Source organism: Oncorhynchus masou, unplaced genomic scaffold, assembly GCF_036934945.1.
Source record: "Oncorhynchus masou masou isolate Uvic2021 unplaced genomic scaffold, UVic_Omas_1.1 unplaced_scaffold_3411, whole genome shotgun sequence".
Classification (NCBI taxonomy): Eukaryota; Metazoa; Chordata; class Actinopteri; order Salmoniformes; family Salmonidae; genus Oncorhynchus; species Oncorhynchus masou.
In genome coordinates, this window is record NW_027009822.1 from 815 (window position 1) to 28,757 (window position 27,943).

Genomic DNA, 27,943 nt, shown 5'->3' on the forward strand with positions numbered 1-27,943 from the left:
CCTGATTAGAGGGGAATCACCCACCTGGTGTCCCAGGTCTAAATCAGTCCCTGATTAGAGGGGAATCACCCACCTGGTGTCCCAGGTCCACAACCAACCTGCTGTCCCAGGTCTAAATCAGTCCCTAATTAGAGGGAATCACCCACCTGGTGTCCCAGGTCTAAATCAGTCCCTAATTAGAGGAATCACCACCTGGTGTCCCAGGTCTAAATCAGTCCCTGATTAGAGGGGAATCACCCACCTGGTGTCCCAGGTCTAAATCAGTCCCTAATTAGAGGGGAATCACCCTCCTGGTGTCCCAGGTCTAAATCAGTCCCTGGATTAGAGGGGGAATCACCTCCCGGTGTCCCAGGTTCAAATCAGTCCCTAATTAGAGGGGAATCACCCACCTGATGTCCCAGGTCTAAATCAGTCCCTAATTAGAGGGGAATCACCCACCTGGTGTCCCAGGTCTAAATCAGTCCCTAATTAGAGGGGAATCACCCACCTGGTGTCCCAGGTCTAAATCTGTCCCTGATTAGAGTGGAGTTATGAACAAAACCAGTAGAAATGTCTTCCAGGTTCAGGTGAGAATTTGAGGGGCCTAGGAGATGGGGAGTCCGGGACTGTTCGGGAGGGGGGCCCATACTGATTCATACGTTGACTGGTGTTCTTTGTGTTCTGATTGGCTGAAGTTCTGGCCAGCTGATTGGCTCGGCTTCTGCGTCCGTCTTCTCGGGGGAGGAACAGTTTGAGGACTACGGAGAGGGGGAGGACGTGGACTACACTCCCAGCAGCCCTTGCCCCGACGATGACGCTCGCACCAACGGCTTCTCGGACCTCGGCTCCTCCCTGCCCTCCAGGTTAGTGGCACATAGAGGGAACTCGCACAGCGTACAGGACATTCATCGATGACAGTTGGCCCCCAATGACTGACACACACTGCCCTTTACATGCTGCACCAACACACACTGCCCTTTACATGCTGCACCAACACACACTGCCCTTTACATGCTGCACCAACACACACTGCCCTTTACATGCTGCACCAACACACACTGCCCTTTACATGCTGCACCAACACACACTCTTCACCTTTCAGCCACTCATGTGTACAGGAGGAAACCTTTGCTCTGTTCTATTGACAGATACAAAGCACTGTGTGTAATGATAGTCTCTCTCTCCCTCTTTGTCTCTCTCTCTCTTTCTCTCTCTCTCTGTCTCTCTCTGTCTCTCTCTGTCTCTCTCTGTCTCTCTCTTTCTCTCTCTTTCTCTCTCTCTCTCTCTCTCTCTCTCTCTCTCTCTCTCTCTCTCCCTCCCCTTCTCTCTCTCTCCCTCCCTCCCCTCCCTCCCTCCCCTTCTCCCTCCCTCCCTCCCTCCCTCCCTCCCCTCCCCTTCTCTCTCTCTCCCTCCCTCCCTCCCTCCCTCCCTCCCTCCCTCCCTCCCTCTCTCCCTCCCTCCCTCCCTCCCTCCTCCCTCCCCTCCCTCCCTCCTCCCCCTTCTCCCTCCCTCCCTCCCCTTCTCTCTCCCTCCCTCCCCCTCCCCTCCCTCCCTCCCTCCCTCCCTCCCCCTCCCTCCCTCTCTCCCCCCTCCCTCCCTCCCCCTCCCTCCCTCCCTCCCCTCCCCCCTCCCTCCCCCTCCCTCCCTCTCCCCTCTCCCCTCCTCCCTCCTCCCCCTCTCTCCCTCCCTCCCTCCCTCCCTCCCTCCCTCCCCCCCTCCCTCCCTCCCTCCCTCCCTCCCTCCCTCCCCCCTCCCTCCTCCCTCCCTCCTTCTCCCTCCCTCCCCCTCCCTCCCTCCCCCCCCCTCCCTCCCCCTTCTCCCTCCCTCCCCCTTCTCCCCCTCCCTCCCTCCCCTTCTCCCTCCCTCCCTCTCTCCCTCCCTCCTCCTTCTCCCTCTCTCCCTCCCTCCCTCCCTCCCTCCCTCCCTCTCCCCCTCTCTCCCTCCCTCCCTCCCTCCCTCCCTCCCCCTCCCTCCCTCCCTCTCTCCCTCCCTCCCCTTCTCCCTCCCTCCCTCCCTCCCCCCTTCTCCCTCCCTCCCTCCCTCCCTCCCTCCCTCCCTCCCTCCCTCCCTCCCTCCCTCCCTCCCTCCCTCCCTCCCTCCCTCCCTCCCCTCCCTCCCTCCCTCTCTCCCTCCCCCCTTCTCCCTCCCTCCCTCCCTCCCTCCCTCCCTCCCCCTTCTCCCTCCCTCCCTCCCCCTCCCTCCCTCCCCCCTTCTCCCTCCCTCCCTCCCTCCCTCTCTCCCTCCCTCCCCCTTCTCCCTCCCTCCCTCCCCTCCCTCCCTCCCCCCTGTCTCTGTAGTGCTGGTCAGACCCCTCTGAAGATGTGTCACCTGTACAACAGTGATGTGTTGGATGTCTATTGTTCTCAGTGCTATAAGAAGGTTAACCTGCTCAACGACCTGGAGGCCAGGCTCAACAACCTCAGAGCCAACAGGTAACACACATACACACACACACACATTCAAATGTGCACACACACACAAGCACGCCGGGCACACACATACGCTACCTTTCAAAAGTTGCGGGTCACTTAGAAATGTCCTTGTTAAAATAACATCAAATTGATCAGAAATACAGTGTAGACATTGTTAATGTTGTAAATGACTATTGTAGCTGGAAACGGCAGATTTTAAAAAATAAATGTTTTTATGGAATATACAGAGGCCCATTTATCAGCAACCATCACTCCTGTGTTCCAATGGTACGTTGTGTTCGCTCATCCAAGTTTATCATTTTAAAAGGCTCATTGATCATTAGAAAACCCTTTTGCAATTATGTTAGCACAGCTGAAATCTGTTGTCCTGATTTATAGAAGCAATAAAACTGGCCTTCAGACGAGTTGAGTATCTGGAACATCAGCATTTGTTGGTTCGATTACAACCTCAAAATGGCCAAAAACAAACTCATCAGTCTATTCTTGTTTCGGGAAATTAAGGCTTTTCCATGCGAGTAATTGTCATCTCGTACAACGCTGTGTACTATTCCCTTCACAGAACAGTGCAAACTGACTCTAACCAGAATAGAAAGAGGAGTGGGAGGCCCCGGTGCACAACTGAGTAAGAGGACAAGTACATTAGAGTGTCTAGTTTGAGAGACAGACGCCTCACAAGTCCTCAACTGGCAGATTCAGTAAATAGTACCCGCAAAACACCAGTCTCAACGTCAACAGTGAAGAGGCGACTCCGGGATGCTGGCCTTCTCGGCAGAGTTGCAGAGAATAAGCCATATCTCAGACTGGCCAATAAAAATAAAAGATTAATATGGGCAAAAGAACACAGACACTGGACAGAGGAAGATTGGAAAAAAGGATTATGGACAGACGAATCTAAGTTTGAGGTGTTCGTATCACAAAGAAGAACATTCGTGAGATGCAGAAAAACTGAAAAGATGCTGGAGGAGTGCTTGACGCCATCTGTCAAGCATGGTGGAGGCAATGTGATGGTCTGGGGGGTGCTTTGGTGGTGGTAAAGTGGGAGGTTTGTACAGGGTAAAAGGGATCTTGAAGAAGGAAGGCTATCACTCCATTTTGCAACACCATGTCACACCCTGTGGACGATACTTAATTGGAGCCAATTTCCTCCTACAACAGGACAATGACCCAAAGCACAGCTCCAAACTATGCCAGAACTATTTAGAGAAGAAGCAGTCAGCTGGTATTCTGTCTATAATGTAGTGGCCAGCACAGTCACCAGATCTCAACCCTATTGAGCTGTTGTGGGAGCAGCTTGACCGTATGGTATGTAAGAAGTGCCCATCAAGCCAATCCAACTGGTGGGAGGAGCTTCAGGAAGCATGGGGTGGAATCTCTTCAGATTACCTCAACACATTGACAACTAGACTGCCAAAGGTCTGCAAGGCTGTAATTGCTGTAAATGGAGGATTCTTTGATGAAAGCAAATTTTGAAGAACACAATTATTATTTCCATTAAAAATAAAAAAATGTTTAACCTTTGTCAACGTCTTGACTCATATTTCCTATTCATTTTACAACTCATTTCGTTTCATGTATGTTTTCATGGGAGAACAAGGACATTTTGACGTGAACCCAAACTTTTGAACGGTAGTGTACATTCTGCTTCAAACCACCTCTCTCTCTCTGTCCTTGAAATAAATGAGAAAACATTGCTGTTATTTAGTGAATCTCCCATCATAGTACGAGCCTATTCAGGAAGTCATTTTCATTGGAGTGGATGCCCACACACACACACACACACACACACACACACACACACAGTCTCTTTGTAGTGGATACCTACAGTACCATATCATGCAACTGTACAGATTAGCTCTCACTGCCAGTGGTGTTTACGATCAAGCAGATCTCTTCTTCTCTCTCTCTCTCTCTGTCTGTCTGTCTTCTTCCCTCCTTTTCTTGGCAATGATATTTGTTATGGGCAGAGTTGTTACCATAGCAACTGCATCCCAGTTAGACACAGGCTGGGTTAAGTTGGGCAGAAGGGAAAGGAGGGGGGGGGGTAGGATGTCATCTGCAGTGTATTCTGGGGAGGGATGAGGGCTTTCAGTGAAGGCTTGGTGTTCCCCCAATGCTGTGGTCTGTTACTGCAGTCTCTATGGTTCAGGTGTTATTGGCCTGGGAAATGGGCATAGTGGACATAGAAGTGGACATAGAAATAGACATAGAAGTGGACATAGAAGTGGCCATAGAAATACAATTGATAGAATAGATGCCATTTTATTGCCATGGTTAGTGTTGGGTAGTTTAGATGGCACCATTACTTAACACAGTGGTTGGTGTCGCTAGGATACTTCAGTCAAGTATTTTAAGCCTGTCCGAACCCTGGCCAACCCTGACCCCGTTCACCAGCCAGGCTTCTATACCTGTCCTAACCCTGCTCCACTCTGTCCCTGTTCACCAGCCAGGCTTCTAAACCTGTCCTAACCCTGGCCAACCCTGACCCCGTTCACCAGCCAGGCTCCTAAACCTGTCCTAACCTTGCTCCACACTGACCCCGTTCACCAGCCAGGCTTCTAAACCTGTCCTAACCCTGCTCAAACCTACCCCGTTCACAAGCCAGGCTTCTAAACCTGTCCTAATCATTGCTCTACCCTGACCCCGTTCACCAGCCAGGCTTCTAAACCCGTCCTAACCCTGCTCCACCCTGACCCCGTTCACAAGCCAGGCTTCTAAACCTGTCCTAACCCCGTTCACCAGCCAGGCTTCTATACCTGTCCTAACCCTGCTCCACTCTGTCCCTGTTCACCAGCCAGGCTTCTAAACCTGTCCTAACCCCGTTCACCAGCCAGGCTTCTAAACCTGTCCTAACCCTGCTCCACCCTGTCCCTGTTCACCAGCCAGGCTTCTAAACCTGTCCTAACCCTGCTCCACCCTGTCCCTGTTCACCAGCCAGGCTTCTAAACCTGTCCTAACCCTGCTCCACCCTGACCCTGTTCACCATGGCAGGATTGCTGTATGGACCAAAGTCTACTTCACATCTCCCTTATATTATATTGATTTGTTCACCATGGCAACTGTCCATCATGCTCTCTTGAATCACTGGTTCAATCACTGCACCCTATTCCCTGAATAGTGCACTACTTTAGACCAGGCGTATAGGGCTCTGTATAGTGCACTACTTTAGACCAGGCATATAGGGCTCTGTATAGTGCACTACTTTAGACCAGGCCCATAGGGCTCTGTATAGTGCACTACTTTAGACCAGGCATATAGGGCTCTGTATAGTGCACTACTTTAGACCAGGCCCATAGGGCTCTGTATAGTGCACTACTTTAGACCAGGCGCATAGGGCTCTGTATAGTGCACTACTTTAGACGAGGCCCATAGGGCTCTGTATAGTGCACTACTTTAGACCAGGCCCATAGGGCTCTGTATAGTGCACTACTTTAGACCAGGCATATAGGGCTCTGTATAGTGCACTACTTTAGACCAGGCCCATAGGGCTCTGTATAGTGCACTACTTTAGACCAGGCCCATAGGGCTCTGTATAGTGCACTACTTTAGACCAGGCCCATAGGGCTCTGTATAGTGCACTACTTTAGACCAGGCCCATAGGGCTCTGTATAGTGCACTACTTTAGACCAGACCCATAGGGCTCCGTATAGTGCACTACTTTAGACCAGGCCCATAGGGCTCTGTATAGTGCACTACTTTAGACGATGCCCATAGGGCTCTGAATAGTGCACTACTTTAGACCAGGCATATAGGGCTCTGTATAGTGCACTACTTTAGACCAGGCGCATAGGGCTCTGTATAGTGCACTACTTTAGACCAGGCCCATAGGGCTCTGTATAGTGCACTACTTTAGACCAGGCCCATAGGGCTCTGTATAGTGCACTACTTTAGACCAGACCCATAGGGCTCCGTATAGTGCACTACTTTAGACCAGGCCCATAGGGCTCTGTATAGTGCACTACTTTAGACGATGCCCATAGGGCTCTGTATAGTGCACTACTTTAGACCAGGCGCATAGGGCTCTGTATAGTGCACTACTTTAGACCAGACCCATAGGGCTCCGTATAGTGCACTACTTTAGACCAGGCCCATAGGGCTCTGTATAGTGCACTACTTTAGACGATGCCCATAGGGCTCTGTATAGTGCACTACTTTAGACCAGGCCCATAGGGCTCTGTATAGTGCACTACTTTAGACCAGGCCCATAAAGCTCTGTATAGTGCACTACTTTAGACCAGGCACATAGGGCTCTGTATAGTGCCCTACTTTAGACCAGGCCCATAGGGCTCTGTATAGTGCACTACTTTAGACCAGGCCCATAGGGCTCTGTATAGTGCACTACTTTAGACCACGCCATTAGGGCTCTGTAGGGAATAGGGTGCCATTTGTACCACAGTCACACCATGTTGTTGACGACCAGGTAGAGGTCAGGCTAGATGGGATGTCTCTCTCTGTTCTGTGTGTTGTGTTTCTATGGTTACACTCCATTTGAGATGAGATGTGGTGTTCGAGACTCTCTTAAGATGCTGGTTAGTTTAGCTATGGTTACCACACACACACACACACCATGTCTTTTACTTGAGGATGATATAACACAGTAATGAGTGTAAAGCTGATGTGTGTGTCAGTGTGTGTGAGACATCTGTGTCTCAGGGCGTTCATGCCTGGCAGGCTCTGTGTGTGTGTTATGTAAAAGCAGGTCAGGTTCTAATAGGATCCTAGCCCAGGACATTACTCAGGTGATCTATATATAGCGTGGTTCTCCCTGATGTCACCACAGCCTTCCTCTTGTTATCTAATCTACCTCACTAATCCCTGCCTGGCACTGACCTAACTACCGACCCTGACCCCGTTCTCCATCCAGGCTTCTAAACCTGTCCTAACCCTGCTCCACCCTGACCCCGTTCTCCAGCCAGGCTTCTAAACCTGTCCTAACCCTGCTCCACCCTGACCCCGTTCACCAGACAGGCTTCTAAACCTGTCCTAACCCTTCTCCACCCTGACCCCGTTCACCAGCCAGGCTTCTAAACCTGTCCTAACCCTGCTCCACCCTGACCCCGTTCACCAGCCAGGCTTCTAAACCTGTCCTACCCCTGCTCCACCCTGACCCCGTTCACCAGACAGGCTTCTAAACCTGTCCTAACCCTGCTCCACCCTGACCCCGTTCACCAGCCAGGCTTCTAAACCTGTCCTAATCCTGCTCCACCCTGACCCCGTTCACCAGCCAGGCTTCTAAACCTGTCCTAACCCTGCTCCACCCTGACCCGTTCACCAGCCAGGCTTCTAAACCTGTCCTAACCCTGCTCCACCCTGACCCCGTTCACCAGACAGGCTTCTAAACCTGTCCTAACCCTTCTCCACCCTGACCCCGTTCACCAGCCAGGCTTCTAAACCTGTCCTAACCCTGCTCCACCCTGACCCCGTTCACCAGCCAGGCTTCTAAACCTGTCCTAACCCTTCTCCACCCTGACCCCCGTTCACCAGACAGGCTTCTAAACCTGTCCTAACCCTGCTCCACCCTGACCCGTTCACCAGCCAGGCTTCTAAACCTGTCCTAACCCTGCTCCACCCTGACCCGTTCACCAGCCAGGCTTCTAAACCTGTCCTAACCCTGCTCCACCCTGACCCCGTTCACCAGCCAGGCTTCTAAACCTGTCCTAACCCTGCTCCACCCTGACCCCGTTCACCAGCCAGGCTTCTAAACCTGTCCTAACCCTGCTCCACCCTGACCCCGTTCACCAGCCAGGCTTCTAAACCTGTCCTAACCCTGGTCCATGCTCTTCCTCGGCTCCCAGTCCCACTCAGCCCTGTTCTTACTATAAGACCAACCCTATACCGTGCCCTGTGTTATAAACCAACCCTACACCGTGCCCTGTGTTATAAACCAACCCTATAACATGGCCTGTGTTATAAACCAACCCCATAACATGGCCTGTGTTATAAACCAACCCCATACCATGCCCTGTGTTATAAACCAACCCTATACCATGCCCTGTGTTATAAACCAACCCTTTACCATGCCCTGTTATAAACCAACCATATAACATGGCCTATTATAAACCAACCCTATACCATGCCCTGTGTTATAAACCAACCCTATACCATGCCCTGTGTTATAAACCAACCCTTTACCATGCCCTGTGTTATAAACCAACCCTTTACCATGCCCTGTGTTATAAACCAACCCTATAACATGCCCTGTGTTATAAACCAACCCTCTACCATGCTGTGTTATAAACCAACCCTATTCCATGCCCTGTGTTATAAACCAACCCTCTACCATGCCCTGTGTTATAAACCAACCCTCTACCATGTTGTGTTATAAACCAACCCTATTCCATGCCCTGTTATAAACCAACCCTATAACATGCCCTGTGTTATAAACCAACCCTATACCATGCCCTGTGTTATAAACCAACCCTATTACATACCCTGTGTTATAAACCAACCCTATACCATGCCCTGTTATAAACCAACCCTTTACCATGCCTTGTGTTATAAACCAACCCTATACCATGCCCTGTTATAAACCAACCCTTTAACATGCCCTTTGTTATAAACCAACCCTATACCATGCCCTGTGGTGTTATAAACCAACCCTATACCATGCCCTGTGGTGTTATAAACCAACCCTATACCATGCCCTGTGGTGTTATAAACCAACCCTATATCATGTCCTGTGTTATAAACCAACCCTATAACATGCCCTGTTATAAACCAACCCCATACCATGCCCTGTTATAAACCAACCCTATAACATGCCCTGTGTTATAAACCAACCCTATAACACGCCCTGTGTTATAAACCAACCCTATAACACGCCCTGTGTTATAAACCAACCCTATAACATGCCCTGTGTTATAAACCAACCCTATACCATGCCCTGTGTTATAAACCAACCCTATACCATGCCCTGTGTTATAAACCTACCCTATACCATGCCCTGTGTTATAAACCAACCCTATACCATGCCCTGTGGTGTTATAAACCAACCCTATACCATGCCCTGTGGTGTTATAAACCAACCCTATACCATGCCCTGTTATAAACCAACCCTATACCATGCCCTGTGGTGTTATAAACCAACCCTCGACCATGCCCTGTGGTGTTATAAACCAACCCTATACCATGCCCTGTGGTGTTATAAACCAATCCTTTACCATGCCCTGTGTTATAAACCAATCCTTTACCATGCCCTGTGTTATAAACCAACCCTATACCATGCCCTGTGGTGTTATAAACCAACCCTATACCATGCCCTGTTATAAACCAACCCTATACCATGCCCTGTGGTGTTATAAACCAATCCTTTACCATGCCCTGTGTTATAAACCAATCCTTTACCATGCCCTGTGTTATAAACCAACCCTCTACCATGCCCTGTTATAAACCAACCCTATACCATGCCCTGTGGTGTTATAAACCAATCCTTTACCATGCCCTGTGTTATAAACCAACCCTCTACCATGCCCTGTTATAAACCAACCCTCTACCATGCCCTGTTATAAACCAACCCTATACCATGCCCTGTGGTGTTATAAACCAATCCTTTACCATGCCCTGTGTTATAAACCAATCCTTTACCATGCCCTGTGTTATAAACCAACCCTTTACCATGCCCTGTGTTATAAACCAACCCTATACCATGCCCTGTGTTATAAACCAACCCTATACCATGCCCTGTGGTGTTATAAACCAACCCTCGACCATGCCCTGTGGTGTTATAAACCAACCCTATACCATGCCCTGTTATAAACCAACCCTATACCATGCCCTGTGGTGTTATAAACCAACCCTATACCATGCCCTGTGGTGCTATAAACCAACCCTTTACCATGCCCTGTGTTATAAACCAACCCTTTACCATGCCCTGTGTTATAAACCAACCCTTTACCATGCCCTGTGGTGTTATAAACCAACCCTATACCATGCCCTGTGGTGTTATAAACCAACCCTTTACCATGCCCTGTGTTATAAACCAACCCTTTACCATACCCTTTGTTATAAACCAACCCTATACCATGCCCTGTGGTGTTATAAACCAACCTTATGCAATAACATTTCTGATTTCCTGTTTATCTTTTTACAGCCCCAACAGAAAGATATCCAGCACTGCCTTTGGACGGTAAGTTACTGAGATCATCTTTTTACAGCCCCAACAGAAAGGTAGGAGGGAGAGGGACTGTACTGATGGATCAGGTGGCTGGTAGAGGGAGAGGGACTGTACTGATGGATCAGGTGGCTGGTAGAGGGAGGGACTGTACTGATGGATCAGGTGGCTGGTAGAGGGAGGGACTGTACTCTACTGATGGATCAGGTGGCTGGTAGAGGGAGGGACTGTACTGATGGATCAGGTGTACTGGGGTTTTCTGATGGATCAGGTGGCTGGTAGAGGGAGGGACTGCACTGTACTGATGGATCAGGTGGCTGGTAGAGGGAGGGACTGCACTGAACTGATGGATCAGGTGGCTGGTAGAGGGAGGGACTGTACTGATGGATCAGGTGGCTGGTAGAGGGAGGGACTGTACTGTACTGATGGATCAGGTGGCTGGTAGAGGGAGGGACTGTACTGTACTGATGGATCAGGTGGCTGGTAGAGGGAGGGACTGTACTGTACTGATGGATCAGGTGGCTGGTAGAGGGAGGGACTGTACTGTACTGATGGATCAGGTGGCTGGTAGAGGGAGGGACTGTACTGTACTGATGGATCAGGTGGCTGGTAGAGGGAGGGACTGTACTGTACTGATGGATCAGGTGGCTGGTAGAGGGAGGGACTGTACTGATGGATCAGGTGGCTGGTAGAGGGAGGGACTGTACTGATTGATCAGCTGTTCAGTTGTTTTAGTCTCTTATCTCCCTCTTACACTTTGGGAAAAATTTTATATAAAAAATTAATCACAAAGTTCATAGTTAATTACCCACCTCTTCATCTTTTTCCTCTCCTCCTCCCCCTCTTCCTCGCCTTTCTACTCCCTTTCTCCTATTTTCCTCCTCGCCTCCCTTCTCCTCTCCTCCTCCCCCTTTCCTCCTTCCCCTCCTCTCTTCCACCTCCTCGCCTCTCTTCCACCTCCTCGCCTCTCTTCCACCTCCTCGCCTCTCTTCCACCTCCTCGCCTCTCTTCCACCTCCTCGCCTCTCTTCCACCTCCTCGCCTCTCTTCCACCTCCTCGCCTCTCTTCCACCTCCTCGCCTCTCTTCCACCTCCTCGCCTCTCTTCCACCTCCTCGCCTCTCTTCCACCTCGCCTCTCTTCCTCCTCGCCTCTCTTCCTCCTCGCCTCTCTTCCTCCTCTCCTCTCTTCCTCCTCTCCTCTCCTCTCTTCCTCCTCCTCTCCTCCCTCCTCCTCCTCTCTTCCTCCTCCTCTCCTCTCTTCCTCCTCCTCCTCTCCTCTCTTCCTCCTCCTCTTCCTCCTCTCCTCTCTTCCTCCTCCTCTTCCTTCTCTCCTCTCTTCCTCCTCCTCTTCCTTCTCTACTCTCTTCCTCCTCCTCTTCCTCCTCTCCTCTCTTCCTCCTCCTCCTCTCCTCTCATCCTCCTCTCCTCTCTTCCTCCTCCTCTTCCTTCTCTCCTCTCTTCCTCCTCCTCTTCCTTCTCTCCTCTCTTCCTCCTCCTCCTCCTCCTCCTCCTCCCCTGTACAGTCAGTTGTTCCAACACAACCACAGTGCTTTCAGCAGCAGTCAGGGAAGCACAGAGGACCTGTTCAGAGACTCCATCGACTCTTGTGATGTGGACATTACTGAGAAGGTAAACATACACTGTACAGACACACACTCAAGGAACCGTACCCCCCTAACAGCCAAATCCACCCCCTGGACAGGACACTAGTCTACCCCCTGGACAGGACACTAGTCTACCCCCTGGACAGGACACTAGACTACCCCCTGGACAGGACACTAGTCTACCCCCTGGACAGGACACTAGACTACCCCCTGGACAGGACACTAGACTACCCCCTGGACAGGACACTAGACTATCACAGGGCTTTACCCCCTGGACAGGATACTAGACTATCACAGGGCTTTACCCCCTGGACAGGACACTAGACTACCCCCTGGACAGGACACTAGACTACCCCCTGGACAGGACACTAGACTATCACAGGGCTTTACCCCCTGGACAGGATACTAGACTACCCCCTGGACAAGACACTAGACTACCCCCTGGACAGGACACTAGACTATCACAGGGCTTTACCCCCTGGACAGGACACTAGACTACCCCCTGGACAAGACACTAGACTATCACAGTGCTTTACCCCCTGGACAAGACACTAGACTATCACAGTGCTTTACCCCCTGGACAGGACACTAGACTATCACAGGGCTTTACCCCCTGGACAAGACACTAGACTACCCCCTGGACAGGACACTAGACTATCACAGGGCTTTACCCCCTGGACAGGACACTAGACTACCCCCTGGACAAGACACTAGACTATCACAGTGCTTTACCCCCTGGACAGGACACTAGACTATCACAGGGCTTTACCCCCTGGACAGGACACTAGACTACCCCCTGGACAAGACACTAGACTATCACAGTGCTTTACCCCCTGGACAAGACACTAGACTATCACAGGGCTTTACCCCCTGGACAGGACACTAGACTATCACAGGGCTTTACCCCCTGGACAGGACACTAGTCTACCCCCTGGACAGGACACTAGACTACCCCCTGGACAGGACACTAGACTATCACAGGGCTTTACCCCTGGACAGGACACTAGTCTACCCCCTGGACAAGACACTAGACTACCCCTGGACAGGACACTAGACTACCCCCTGGACAGGACACTAGACTACCCCCTGGACAGGACACCAGACTACCCCCTGGACAGGACACTAGACTATCAAAGGGCTTTACCCCCTGGACAGGATACTAGACTATCACAGGGCTTTACCCCCTGGACAGGACACTAGTCTACCCCCTGGACAGGACACTAGACTACCCCCTGGACAGGACACTAGACTATCACAGGGCTTTACCCCCTGGACAGGACACTAGTCTACCCCCTGGACAAGACACTAGACTACCCCCTGGACAGGACACTAGTCTACCCCCTGGACAGGACACTAGTCTACCCCCTGGACAGGACACTAGACTACCCCCTGGACAGGACACTAGACTACCCCCTGGACAGGACACTAGTCTACCCCTGGACAGGACACTAGACTACCCTGGACAGGACACTAGACTACTCCCCTGGACAGGACACTAGTCTACCCCCTGGACAGGACACTAGGACAGGACACTAGACTACCCCCTGGACAGGACACTAGACTACCCCCTGGACAGGACACTAGACTACCCCCTGGACTAGGACAGGACTAGACTACCCCCTGGACAGGACACTAGTCTACCCCCTGGACAGGACACTAGACTACCCCTGGACAGGACACTCAGTCTACCCCCTGGACAGGACACTAGTCTGCCCCCTGGACAGGACACTAGACTACCCCTGGACAGGACACTAGACTACCCCTGGACAGGACACTAGACTACCCCCTGGACAGGACACTAGACTACCCCTGGACAGGACACTAGACTACCCCTGGACAGGACACTAGACTACCCCTGGACAGGACACTAGACTACCCCTGGACAGGACACTAGACTACCCCCTGGACAGGACACTAGACTACCCCCTGGACAGGACACTAGACTACCCCTGGACAGGACACTAGACTACCCCCTGGACAGGACACTAGACTACCCCTGGACAGGACACTAGACTACCCCCTGGACAGGACCTGGACAGGACACTAGTCTACCCCCTGGACAGGACACTAGTCTACCCTGGACAGGACACTAGACTACCCCCTGGACAGGACACTAGACTACCCCCTGGACAGGACACTAGACTACCCCTGGACAGGACACTAGTCTACCCCCTGGACAGGACACTAGACTACCCCCTGGACAGGACACTAGACTACCCCCTGGACAGGACACAAGACAACCCCCTGGACAGGACACTAGTCTACCCCTGGACAGGACACTAGACTACCCCCTGGACAGGACACTAGACTACCCCCTGGACAGGACACTAGACTACCCCTGGACAGGACACTAGACTACCCCCTGGACAGGACACTAGACTACCCCCTGGACAGGGCACTAGACTACCCCTGGACAGGACACTAGACTACCCCCTGGACAGGACACTAGACTATCACAGGGCTTTACCCCCTGGACAGGACACTAGACTATCACAGGGCTTTACCCCCTGGACAGGACACTAGACTACCCCCTGGACAGGACACTAGACTATCACAGGGCTTTACCCCAAATCCACTCCTTGGCTGAGTCGGGAGGCATCGGGTCCCGTTTCCTTGGTCTCACCTGAACCTATGTGTCTGTCCTCAGGTGAGTTACCTGGAGAAGAAGGTGACAGAGCTGGAGAATGACAGTCTGGTTAATGGAGACCTCAAGTCTAAACTCAAACAGGGCAACACACAGCTAGTACACAGGTGAGATATACTGTATACACACCAGACTTGGGTTCAAATACTACAGTTTGTCATATCTCAATTACTTTCACATAAATTTAAAGTAAGTATTCAGATATATTTTTTAATATTGTAATGTATTTGGAAATCCACTTGGAAAGTATTTGATAGAATTTTCAAATACCATTTTCAAATACCTGGGTTAAATGCATAGGAGTGTATTTAAGTTGGTGTATTTTAGTATTTGAAATACAAAACATTTTAGTATTTGAAATGCAGACTATTTAGTTTTTTACAATAACTATTCAAATACTCAAATAGAAGTACTTGTTTTGGGCTGTGTCTTTGAAAATGCAGTACTCAAATACACAGAAGTACTTTAAATATCAGAAAACATTTAGTGTTAATAACTTCTCGAATAGAAAGACAGAACGGGATTCAATCAAAGACACGTCGTCGTTGACAAGTGACACTTGACACTTGAAGCTCATTTAGACTTGAGCTTGACAGCTGCAGTGTTGATTAAGTCCCTGCCTTTTGTACACACCGCCCGTCGCTACTACCGATTTGGATGGTTTCGTGAGGTGGGTCACGGCCCTGGCGGAGCGCCGAGAAGACGATCAAACTTGACTATCTGGAGGAAGGAAAAGTCGTAACAAGGTTTCCGTAGGTGAACCTGCGGAGTAAAATTCCGTCTCTGCTAACGTCAAGGAAAACGTCCTTTTAAAACGGTGCGTTGTTGATCGTGTTGACGACTTGCCTCTGATTTGAATCGCGGCCGCACTGTTTTTTTTTTGAAAGACTTGTATTGATATGGATTACACTTGTGTATACCCCCAACCCAATGTTGTGCGTCTCTCTGTCTCCCAGGGTTCATGAGTTGGAGGAGCAGCTGAAGGATCAGGAGAGCAGAGCAGAACAGACCCTGGAGGAAGAGACACATAGACACAGAGAGACCTACTGCAAGATGGAGAGAGACAAGAACACTGACATAGAGCTGCTCAGTAACAGGTACACACTCTTGAGTTTTTCTGGTACAATGGAACCAATGAAATAGTCCCAAAAGTCCAAGTGAAATGAAGCGCACAGGAACACCTTTAGTAACACGCAGGAACACCTAGTAACACACAGGAACACCTAGTAACACACAGGAACACCTAGTAACACACAGGAACACCTAGTAACACACAGGAACACCTAGTAACACACAGGAACACCTAGTAACACACAGGAACACCTAGTAACACGCAGGAACACCTAGTAACACGCAGGAACACCTAGTAACACACAGGAACACCTTAGTAACACGCAGGAACACCTAGTAACACACAGGAACACCTAGTAACACACAGGAACACCTAGTAACACACAGGAACACCTTAGTAACGCACAGGAACACCTTAGTAACACACAGGAACACCTTAGTAACGCACAGGAACACCTTAGAAACGCACAGGAACACCTTAGAAACGCACAGGAACACCTTAGAAACGCACAGGAACACCTTAGTAACGCACAGGAACACCTTTAGTAACGCACAGGAACACCTTTAGTAACGCACAGGAACACCTTAGTAACGCACAGGAACACCTTAGTAACGCACAGGAACACCTTAGTAACGCACAGGAACACCTTAGTAACGCACAGGGACACCTTAGTAACGCACAGGGACACCTTAGTAACGCACAGGAACACCTTAGTAACGCACAGGGACACCTTAGTAACGCACAGGAACACCTTAGTAACGCACAGGAACACCTTAGTAACGCACAGGAACACCTTAGTAACGCACAGGAACACCTTAGTAACGCACAGGAACACCTTAGTAACGCACAGGAACACCTTAGTAACGCACAGCAACACCTTAGTAACGCACAGGAACACCTTAGTAACGCACAGGAACACCTTAGTAACGCACAGGAACACCTTAGTAACGCACAGGAACACCTTAGTAACGCACAGGAACACCTTAGTAACGCACAGGAACACCTTAGTAACGCACAGGAACACCTTAGTAACAAACAGGAACACCTTAGTAACGCACAGGAACACCTTAGAAACGCACAGGAACACCTTAGTAACGCACAGCTGTAAATTGATGGTAGAAATGGTAGATATCTGGGTAACTGTTTTCTCTATAGAGTTCAGCAGCTGGAGGAGGAGAATGGAGAGATGAAACTGAACGTGTGTAAACTGAAGTCTCAGACTGAGAAACTAGACCAGGTGGGTGGTCATAAAGTCTGTCTGTCTCTGTCTGTCTGTCTGTCTGTCTGTCTGCCAGTCTGTCTGCCAGTCTGTCTGCCTGTCTGTCTGTCTGTCTGCCAGTCTGTCTGTCTGTCTGTCTGTCTGTCTGTCTGTCTGTCTGTCTGTCTGTCTGTCTGTCTGTCTGTCTGTCTATCTGTCTGTCTATCTGTCTGTCTATCTGTCTATCTGCCAGTCTGTCTGTCTATCTGCCAGTCTGTCTGTCTGTCTATCTGCTAGTCTGTCTGTCTATCTGCTAGTCTGTCTGTCTATCTGTCTGTCTGTCTGTCTGTCTGTCTGTCTATCTGCTAGTCTGTCTGTCTATCTGTCTGTCTGTCTGTCTGTCTGCCAGTCTGTCTGTCTGTCTGTCTGTCTATCTGCCAGTCTGTCTGTCTATCTACCAGTCTGTCTGCCAGTCTGTCTGTCTGTCTGTCTATCTGCCAGTCTGTCTGTCTATCTGCCAGTCTGTCTGTCTATCTGCCAGTCTGTCTATCTGCCAGTCTGTCTGCCAGTCTGTCTGTCTGTCTGTCTATCTGCCAGTCTGTCTGTCTATCTGCCAGTCTGTCTGTCTATCTGCCAGTCTGTCTGTCTGTCTATCTGCCAGTCTGCCTGTCTGTCTATCTGCCAGTCTGCCTGTCTGTCTATCTGCCAGTCTGTCTGGCTGCCAGTCTGTCTATCTGCCAGTCTGTCTGTCTATCTGCCAGTCTGTCTGTCTATCTGCCAGTCTGTCTATCTGCCAGTCTGTCTATCTGCCAGTCTGTCTGTCTATCTGCCAGTCTGTCTGTCTATCTGCCAGTCTGTCTGTCTATCTGCCAGTCTGTCTATCTGCCAGTCTGTCTGTCTGCCAGTCTGTCTGTCTGTCTATCTGCCAGTCTGTCTGTCTGTCTATCTGCCAGTCTGTCTGTCTATCTGCCAGTCTGTCTATCTGCCAGTCTGTCTATCTGCCAGTCTATCTGTCTGTCTATCTGCCAGTCTGTCTGTCAGTCTGTCTGTCTATCTGCCAGTCTATCTGTCTGTCTATCTGCCAGTCTGTCTGTCTATCTGCCAGTCTGTCTGTCTGTCTATCTGCCAGTCTGTCTGTCTGTCTATCTATCTGCCAGTCTGTCTGTCTGTCTGTCTATCTGCCTGTCTGTCTGTCTGTCTGCCAGTCTGTCTGTCTGTCTATCTGCCAGTCTGTCTGTCTGTCTATCTGCCAGTCTGCCTGTCTGTCTATCTGCCAGTCTGTCTATCTGCCAGTCTGTCTATCTGCCAGTCTGTCTGTCTGTCTATCTGCCAGTCTGTCTGTCTGTCTGCCAGTCTGTCTGTCTGTCTATCTGCCAGTCTGCCAGTCTGTCTATCTGACAGTCTGTCTATCTGCCAGTCTGTCTGTCTGCCAGTCTGTCTGTCTGCCAGTCTGTCTGTCTGCCAGTCTGTCTGTCTGTCTATCTGCCAGTCTGTCTATCTGCCAGTCTGTCTATCTGCCAGTCTGTCTGTCTGCCAGTCTGTCTGTCTGCCAGTCTGTCTATCTGCCAGTCTGTCTGTCTGCCAGTCTGTCTATCTGCCAGTCTGTCTATCTGCCAGTCTGTCTGTCTGCCAGTCTGTCTGTCTGCCAGTCTGTCTATCTGCCAGTCTGTCTGTCTGTCTATCTGCCAGTCTGTCTGTCTGTCTGTCTATCTGCCAGTCTGTCTGTCTGTCTATCTGCCAGTCTGTCTGTCTGTCTATCTGCCAGTCTGTCTGTCTGTCTATCTGCCTGTCTGTCTGTCTGTCTATCTGCCTGTCTGTCTGTCTGTCTATCTGCCAGTCTGTCTGTCTGTCTATAAGCCAGTCTGTCTGTCTGTCTATCTGCCAGTCTGTCTGTCTGTCTATCTGCCTGTCTGTCTATCTGCCAGTCTGTCTGTCTGTCTATCTGCCAGTCTGTCTGTCTGTCTATCTGCCAGTCTGTCTGTCTGTCTGCCAGTCTGTCTGTCTGCCAGTCTGTCTGTCTGCCAGTCTGTCTGTCTGCCTGTCTGTCTGCCTGTCTATCTGCTTATCTGCCTGTCTATCTGCCTGTCTGTCAATGGATAACTCTCCCCTCTCTCCCCTCTCCCTCTCTCCCTCTCTCCCCTCTCCCCTCTCCCCCATCTCTCTCTCCCCCATCTCTCTCTCTCCCCCTCTCCCCTCTCCCCTCTCCCCCATCTCTCTCTCCCCCTCCCTCTCTCCCTCTCTCCCCTCTCCCCCATCTCTCTCTCCCCCCATCTCTCTCTCTCCCCTCTCCCCCATCTCTCTCTCCCCTCTCCCTCTCTCCCTCTCTCCCCTCTCCCCCATCTCCCTCTCTCCCCCATCTCTCTCTCCCCCATCTCTCCCCTCTCCCAGGAGAAGCAGCGTATGACAGACCGGTTGGAGGACACCAGTCTGAGGCTGAAGGATGAGATGGACCTCTACAGGAAGATGATGGACAAGCTGTGGCAGAACAGACATGAATTCCAGAAGGAGAGAGAGGCCATGCAAGAGGTACGGACACACACACACACACACACACACACACACACACACACACACACACACACACACAATATATTTTCCTCCATTCGTTCCTATTGCACTCAACTACTTTAGTGACCAAATTCACCATCTTCTATATTTTAACTTCTAACCACCAAGGAAACTACATTGATGTGACAGACAAACTCTCCCTCTGTCCCTCCCTCTGTCCCTCCCTCTGTCCCTCTCCATCTCTCCCTCTCCATCTCTCCCTCTCCATCTCTCCCTCCCTCTCTGTCCCTCCCTCTGTCCCTCCATCTCTCCCTCTCCATCTCTCCCCCTCCATCTCTACCTCCCTCTGTTCCTCTCCATCTCTCCCTCCCTCTCTCCCCTTCCCTCCCTCTGTACCTCCCTCTCCCCCCCACCCCCCCTCCTTCCATCTTTGTAGTTGATAGAGGACCTGCGTCGGGAGTTGGAACACCTGCAGCTGTTTAAGCTGGGTTCAGAGGCGGGGCAGGGGGCGGGGCTATCAGAATACAACGCCAAGACACGGGAAATAGAGATGGAGCATGAGGTCAAGAGACTCAAACAGGTGAGGCTCACACACACACATACACACACACACACACACACATAGACACACACACATAGGCACACACGCACACACGCACAGACACACACACAGACAGACACACACAGAGACACACACACACGCTGGACGTGTACACACACACGCTGAACACACAAAGAGACATACACAAAACCCTGACGAATTGAGGCTGTTCTGAGGGCAAAATGAGGTGAAACTCAATATTAGGAAGGTGTTCAATATTAGAAACATTTTCTCAGAGTTTATATTCTAACTCCTCTTTCTCCTTCCTCTCCCTCTTCCCTCCTCCCTCCATCTTTCCACCCTCCTTCCTCCCTCCCTCTCTCTACTTTCTTCCCTCCTTCCTCCCTCCCTCCCTCTCTCTCCCTCCATCACTCCCTCACTCGCTCCACCCTCTTCCCTCCTTCCTCCCTCCCTCTCTCTACCTTCTTCCCTCCTTCCTCCCTCCCTCTCTCTCTACCCTCCTTCCTCCCTCCCTCCCTCTCTCTCCCTCCATCACTCCCTCACTCGCTCCACCCTCTTCCCTCCTTCCTCCCTCCCTCTCTCTACCTTCTTCCCTCCTTCCTCCCTCCCTCTCTCTACCTTCTTCCCTCCTTCCTCCCTCCCTCTCTCTACCTTCTTCCCTCCCTTCCTCCCTCCCCTCTCTCTCTACCCTCCTTCCTCCCTCCCTCCCTCTCTCTCCCTCCATCACTCCCTCACTCGCTCCACCCTCTTCCTCCTTCCTCCCTCCCTCTCTCTACCTTCTTCCCTCCTTCCTCCCTCCCTCTCTCTACCTTCTTCCCTCCTTCCTCCCTCCCTCTCTCTCTACCCTCCTTCCTCCCTCCCTCCCTCTCTCTCCCTCCCTCACTCCCTCACTCGCTCCACCCTCTTCCTCCTTCCTCCCTCCCCTCTCTCTACCTTCTTCCCTCCTTCCTCCCTCCCTCTCTCTACCCTCCATCCCTCCCTCACTCCACCCTCTTCCTTCCTCCCTCCCTCCCTCCCTCTCTCTCCCTCCATCACTCGCTCCACCCTCTTCCCTCCTTCCTCCCTCACTCACTCCACCCTCTTCCCTCCTTCCTCCCTCCCTCTCTCTCTACCCTCCATCCCTCCCTCACTCCCTCACTCACTCCACCCTCTTCCTTCCTTCCTCCCTCCCTCCCTCTCTCTCCCTCCATCACTCCCTCACTCGCTCCACCCTCTTCCCTCCTTCCTCCCTCCCTCTCTCTACCTTCTTCCCTCCTTCCTCCCTCCCTCTCTCTACCCTCCATCCCTCCCTCACTCCACCCTCTTCCTTCCTTCCTCCCTCCCTCTCTCTCTACCCTCCATCCCTCACTCCCTCACTCGCTCCACCCTCTTCCCTCCTTCCTCCCTCCCTCTCTCTACCTTCTTCCCTCCTTCCTTCCTCCCTCTCTCTCTCTACCCTCCATCCCTCCCTCACTCACTCCACCCTCTTCCTTCCTCCCTCCCTCACCCCCCCTCCCTCTCTCTCCACCCCCTCCCCCTCTCCCTCACTCTCCCCCCCCCCTCCCTCTCTCTCCACCCTACAGGAGAACTTTAAGCTGCGGGACCAGAACGATGACCTGAACAGTCAGATCCTCAGTCTGAGTCTGTATGAAGCTAAGAACCTGTTTGCCTGCCACACCAAGGCCCAGTCACTGGCTGCTGAGATAGACAACGCTTCTAGGGACGAGGTGAGAGGGTCTGACTGTGGGGTGGGGTAGAATGGAGTGGGGGTAGAGTAGGGTGGGGTGGGGTAGAATGGAGTGGGGTAGAGTAGGGTGGGGTAGAGTAGGGTGGGGTAGAGTAGGGTGGGGTAGAGTAGGGTGGGGTAGAGTAGGGGTGGGGTAGGGTGGGGTAGAGTAGGGTAGAGTGGAGTAGGGTAGAGTAGGGTGGGGTAGAGTAGGGTGGGGTAGAGTAGGGTAGAGTGGAGTAGGGTAGAGTGGAGTGGGGTAGAGTGGAGTGGGGTAGAGTGGAGTGGGGTAGAGTGGAGTGGGGTAGAGTGGGGTAGAGTGGAGTGGGGTAGAGTGGAGTGGGGTAGAGTGGAGTGGGGTAGAGTAGGGTGGGGTAGAGTGGAGTGGGGTAGAGTAGGGTGGGGTAGGGTGGAGTGGGGTAGGGTGGGGTAGAGTGGAGTGGGGTAGGGTAGAGTGGAGAAGGGTAGAGTGGAGTAGGGTAGAGTGGAGTAGGGTAGAGTGGAGTGGGGTAGGGTGGAGAGGGGGTAGGGTGGAGAGGGGTAGGGTGGAGAGGGGTAGGGTGGAGAGGGGTAGGGTGGAGAAGGGTAGAGTGATATGGGGTAGGGTGGGGTAGAGTGGAGTGGGGTAGAGTGGAGTAGGGTAGAGTGGAGTAGAGTGGAGTAGGGTGGAGTGGGGTAGGGTGGGGTAGGGTGGAGTGGAGTGGGGTAGGGTGGAGTAGGGTAGGGTGGAGTGGGGTAGGTTGGAGTGGGGTGGGTTGGAGTGGGGTGGGGTGGAGTGGGGTAGAGTGGAGTGGGGTAGAGTGGAGTGGGGTAGAGTAGGGTGGGGTGGAGTGGGGTAGAGTGGAGTGGGGTAGGGTGGGGTAGAGTGGAGTGGAGTGGGGTAGGGTAGGGTGGAGTGGGGTAGAGTGGAGTGGGGTAGGGTGGAGTGGGGTGGGGTAGGGTAGGGTGGAGTGGGGTAGGTGGAGTGGAGTGGGGTAGAGTGGAGTGGGGTAGAGTGGAGTGGGGTGGAGTGGGGTGGGGTAGGGTAGAGTAGGGTAGGGTGGGGTGGAGTGTGGTAGAGTAGGGTGGGGTAGAGTAGGGTGGGGTAGGGTAGGGTGGAGTGGAGTAGGGTAGAGTGGAGAGGGGTAGGGTGGAGAGGGTAGGGTGGAGTGGGGTAGGGTGGAGTGGGGGTGGAGTAGGGTAGGGTGGGGTGGGGTGGAGTGGGGTGGGGTGGAGTGGGGTAGAGTGGAGTGGGGTGGAGTGGGGTGGGGTAGGAGTAGAGTAGGGTAGGGTAGGGTGGGGTGGAGTGTGGTAGAGTAGGGTGGGGTAGAGTAGGGTGGGGTAGGGTAGGGTGGAGTGGGGTAGAGTGGAGTAGGGTAGAGTAGAGTGGAGTAGGGTAGAGTGGAGTAGGGTAGGGTGGAGTGGGGTAGGGTGGAGTGGGGTAGGGTGGAGAGGGGTAGAGTGGAGAGGGGTAGAGTGGAGTGGGGTAGAGTGGAGTGGGGTAGAGTGGAGTGGGGTAGAGTGGGGTAGAGTGGAGTGGGGTAGGGTGGAGTGGGGTAGGGTGGGGTAGAGTAGGGTGGAGTGGGGTAGGTTGGAGTGGGGTGGGGTGGAGTGGGGTAGAGTGGAGTGGGGTAGAGTGGAGTGGGGTAGAGTGGAGTGGGGTAGAGTAGGGTGGGGTGGAGTGGGGTAGAGTGGAGTGGGGTAGGGTGGAGTGGGGTAGGGTGGGGTAGAGTGGAGTGGAGTGGGGTAGGGTAGGGTGGAGTGGGGTAGAGTGGAGTGGGGTAGGGTAGAGTGGAGTAGGGTAGAGTGGAGAGGGGTAGGGTGGAGAGGGGTAGGGTGGAGTGGGGTAGGGTAGAGTGGAGAGGGGTAGGGTGGAGTGGGGTAGGGTGGAGTGGGGTAGGGTGGAGTAGGGTAGGTTGGAGTGGTGTGGGGTGGAGTGGGGTAGAGTGGAGTGGGGTAGAGTGGAGTGGGGTAGAGTGGAGTGGGGTGGAGTGGGGTGGGGTAGGGTAGAGTAGGGTAGGGTGGGGTGGAGTGGGGTAGAGTAGGGTGGGGTGGAGTAGGGTAGAGTGGGGTAGGGTGGAGTGGGGTAGGGTAGAGTGGAGTAGGGTAGAGTGGAGTAGGGTGGAGTGGGGTAGGGTGGAGTGGGGTAGGGTGGAGAGGGGTAGAGTGGAGAGGGGTAGAGTGGAGAAGGGTAGAGTGATATGGGGTAGGGTGGGGTAGAGTGGAGTGGGGTAGAGTGGAGTGGGGTAGGGTGGAGTGGGGTAGGGTGGAGTGGGGTAGGGTGGGGTAGAGTGGAGTAGGGTAGAGTGGAGTGGAGTAGGGTAGAGTGGAGTAGGGTGGAGTGGGGTAGGGTGGAGTGGGGTAGGGTGGAGAGGGGTAGAGTGGAGAGGGGTAGAGTGGAGAGGGGTAGAGTGGAGAAGGGTAGAGTGATATGGGGTAGGGTGGGGTAGAGTGGAGTGGGGTAGAGTGGAGTGGGGTAGGGTGGAGTGGGGTAGGGGTGGAGTGGGGTAGGGTGGAGTGGGGTAGGGTGGAGTGGGGTGGGGTGGAGTGGGGTGGAGTGGGGTAGAGTGGAGTGGGGTAGAGTGGAGTGGGGTAGAGTGGAGTGGGGTAGAGTAGGGTGGGGTGGAGTGGGGTAGAGTGGAGTGGGGTAGGGTGGGGTAGAGTGGAGTGGGGTAGGGTGGAGTGGGGTAGAGTGGAGTAGGGTAGAGTGGGGTAGAGTGGAGTGGAGAGGGGTAGGGTGGAGAGGGGTAGGGTGGAGAGGGGTAGGGTGGAGAGGGGTAGAGTGGAGAAGGGTAGAGTGATATGGGGTAGGGTGGGGTAGAGTGGAGTGGGGTAGAGTGGAGTGGGGTAGGGTGGAGTGGAGTGGGGTAGGGTGGAGTAGGGTAGGGTGGAGTGGGGTAGGTTGGAGTGGGGTAGGTTGGAGTGGGGTGGAGTGGGGTAGGGTGGAGTGGGGTGGAGTGGAGTAGGGTAGAGTGGAGTAGGGTAGAGTGGAGTGGGGTAGAGTGGAGTGGGGTAGAGTGGAGTAGGGTAGAGTGGAGTGGGGTAGAGTGGAGTGGGGTAGAGTGGAGTGGGGTAGAGTGGAGTAGGGTAGAGTGGAGTGGGGTAGGGTGACATACAGAAGTCAGCAGAGAGGGGATGGTTGAGCTACAGGCTCATGTCAGTCACTTTGTGTCAAATGTAATTTTATTTGTTTTAAAAAAATCTCTCTTTTGATTGACATTCTCTCACGCTCTCTCTCTCTACCCCTTCCTACCCTTCCTACCTCCCTCCCTCCTGTCCTCCTCTCTCTCCCTCCCTCCCTCCCTCCCCTCTCCCTCCTATCCTCCTCCCTCTCCCTCTCCCTGTTCCCTCCCTCTCCCTGTTCCCTCCCTCTCCCTCCTGTCCTCCCTCCCTCCCTCTCCCTCTCTCCCTCCTGTCCTCCTCCCTCCCTCTCCCTCCTGTCCTCCTCCTCCTCCCATTCTCCCCGTTCCCTCCCTCTCCCTCCCTGTCCTCCTCCTCCTCCCTCCCCTCTCTCCCTCCTGTCCTCCTCCTCCCTCCCTCTCTCCCTCCTGTCCTCCTCCTCCCTCCCTCTCTCCCTCCTGTCCTCCCTCCTCTCTCCCTCTCCCTCCCTGTCCTCCTCCTCCTCCCTCCCTCCTGTCCTCCTCCACCTCCCTCCCTCTCTCCCTCCTGTCCTCCTCCCTCCCTCCTGTCCTCCTCCCTCCCTCTCTCCCTCCTGTCCTCCTCCCTCCCTCCCTCCCTCCCTCCTGTCCTCCTCCTCCTCCCTCCCTCCCTCCCTCCTGTCCTCCTCCCTCCCTCCTGTCCTCCTCCTCCCTCCCTCCCTCTCTCCCTCCCTCCCTCCTGTCCTCCTCCTCCCTCCCTCTCTCCCTCCTGTCCTCCTCCTCCCCCCATTCTCCCCCGCTCCCTCCTGTCCTCCTCCTCCCTCCCTCTCTCTCCCTCCTGTCCTCCTCCTCCCTCCCTCCCTCCCTCCCTCCCTCCCTCCCTCCCTCCCTCCCTCCCTCCCTCCCTCCCTCCCCTCCCTCCCTCCTGTCCTCCTCCCTCCTCCCTCCCTCCTCCTGTCCTCCTCCCTCCCTCCCTCCTGTCCTCCTCCCTCCTCCCTCCATCCCTCCCTCCCTCTCCTGTCCTCCTCCTCCCTCCCTCCTGTCCTCCTCCCTCCCTCTCTCCCTCCTGTCCTCCTCCCTCCTCCCTCCCTCTCTCTCTCTCCTGTCCTCCTCCTCCCTCCCTCCCTCCCTCCCTCCCTCCTCCTCCCTCCCTCCTGTCCCCTCCTCCTCTCCCTCCCTCCCTCCCTCCCTCCTGTCCTCCCTCCCTCCCCCTCCCGTCCTCCTCCTCCTCCCTCCCTCTCTCCCTCCTGTCCTCCTCCACCTCCCTCCCTCTCTCCCTCCTGTCCTCCTCCACCCTCCCTCCCTCTCTCCCTCCTGTCCTCCCCTCCTCCTCCCTCCCTCTCCCTCCCTGTCCTCCCCTCCCTCCTCCCTCCCCTCTCTCCCTCCTGTCCTCCCTCCCCCTCCCTCCCTCCCTCCCTCCCTGTCCTCCTCCCTCCTCCCTCCCTCTCCCTCCTGTCCTCCTCCTCCTCCCCTCCCTCCCTCCCTCCCTCCTGTCCTCCTCCACCTCCCTCCCTCTCTCCCTCCTGTCCTCCTCCTCCTCCCTCCCTCCCTCCCTCCTGTCCTCCTCCACCTCCCTCCCTCTCTCCCTCCCTGTCCTCCTCCCTCCTCCCTCCCTCCCTCCCTCCTGTCCTCCTCCACCTCCCTCCCTCTCTCCCTCCTGTCCTCCTCCTCCCTCCCTCCCTCCCTCCCTCCCTGTCCTCCTCCACCTCCCTCCCTCTCTCCCCTCCCTGTCCTCCTCTCCTCCTCCCTCCCTCTCTCCCTCCTGTCCTCCTCCTCCTCCCTCCCTCTCTCCCTCCTGTCCTCCTCCCCCTCCCTCCTGTCCTCCTCCTCCTCCTCCCTCCCTCCTGTCCTCCCTCCTCCCTCCCTCCCTCCCTCCTGTCCTCCTCCACCTCCCTCCCTCTCTCCCTCCTGTCCTCCTCCTCCTCCCTCCCTCTCTCCCTCCTGTCCTCCTCCTTATCCCTCCCTCCCTCCCTCCCTCCCTCCCTCCTGTCCTCCTCCTCCTCCTCCCTCCCTCTCTCCCTCCTGTCCTCCCTCCTCCTCCCTCCCTCCTGTCCTCCCTCCTCCTCCTCTCTCCCTCCTGTCCTCCTCCTCCTCTCTCCCTCCTGTCCTCCTCCTCCTCTCTCCCTCCTGTCCTCCTCCTCCTCCCTCCCTCCTGTCCTCCTCCTCCTCCTCCCTCGTCTCCTCTAGTTGGTGGATGCTCTGAAGGAGCAGGAGTGTGTTAACCTCCGTCTGAGACAGTATATGGATAAAATCATCCTGGCAATTCTGGACCACAACCCCTCTATCCTGGAGATCAAGAGTTAAACACACAACCCCTCTATCCTGGAGATCAAGAGTAACAGTTAAACACACAACCCCTCTATCCTGGAGATCAAGAGTAACAGTTAAACACACAACCCCTCTATCCTGGAGATCAAGAGTAACAGTTAAACACACAACCCCTCTATCCTGGAGATCAAGAGTAACAGTTAAACACACAACCCCTCTATCCTGGAGATCAAGAGTAACAGTTAAACACACAACCCCTCTATCCTGGAGATCAAGAGTAACAGTTAAACACACAACCCCTCTATCCTGGAGATCAAGAGTAACAGTTAAACACACAACCCCTCTATCCTGGAGATCAAGAGTAACAGTTAAACACACACACACACACTTCCACGCCTGGGGATGGGACAGAACTTAAAACAACAGACACTCAAAACAACTGACAAGCTGTCTGTGGTTTACAGCTGAAACTCGCCGTCTACTCTATCTGTCAATCAACTGTTAGATGTCCCGCCTCCTTTATCTATCCCACCAATGATGAACTGTTATTATGTTGCCAAGAAGAGAAACTGTGGTACAGAATGACACTATCCGGAGACTAGCGGCATTATGATGGTGTTCACTTCATGATGATGATAATAAGTTAGGTTGACACACACTCTCCCTCTGGGTTCACGAGCTCCGGGATGACCGTCCGTTAGCCTACAACGATGTCATCATTTACTACTGATTTAACAATGGGACGCGCGTCACTTTTGATTGGCTAACTGAGCTGTTCGATCACGTT

General features: G+C 53.4%; 1 protein-coding gene across 1 annotated transcript; it reads left to right on the forward strand.

The window, feature by feature from the left end:
- Window positions 1–680: 680 nt before the first annotated feature.
- LOC135534441 (rab11 family-interacting protein 4A-like) lies at window positions 681–27,230 on the forward strand. Its single transcript, XM_064961433.1, has 11 exons — window positions 681–842; window positions 2,277–2,411; window positions 10,498–10,533; window positions 12,042–12,147; window positions 14,770–14,873; window positions 15,723–15,863; window positions 16,994–17,075; window positions 19,425–19,562; window positions 19,981–20,124; window positions 21,669–21,812; window positions 27,076–27,230. The coding sequence occupies exons 2-11, from the start codon at window positions 2,299–2,301 to the stop codon at window positions 27,190–27,192; spliced, it is 1,125 nt and encodes a 374-aa protein (XP_064817505.1). The 5' UTR covers window positions 681–842; window positions 2,277–2,298; the 3' UTR covers window positions 27,193–27,230.
- The last annotated feature ends 713 nt before the right edge of the window (window positions 27,231–27,943 follow it).

Coding starts and splice junctions, on each gene's coding strand:
- LOC135534441 (XM_064961433.1), top strand. CDS start 2,299: ATGTGTCACCTGTACAACAGTGATGTGTTGGATGTCTATTGTTCTCAG. Junction 2,412..10,497: donor AACAACCTCAGAGCCAACAG/GTAACACACATA, acceptor ATCTTTTTACAG/CCCCAACAGAAAGATATCCA. Junction 17,076..19,424: donor AGACTGAGAAACTAGACCAG/GTGGGTGGTCAT, acceptor CCCCTCTCCCAG/GAGAAGCAGCGTATGACAGA.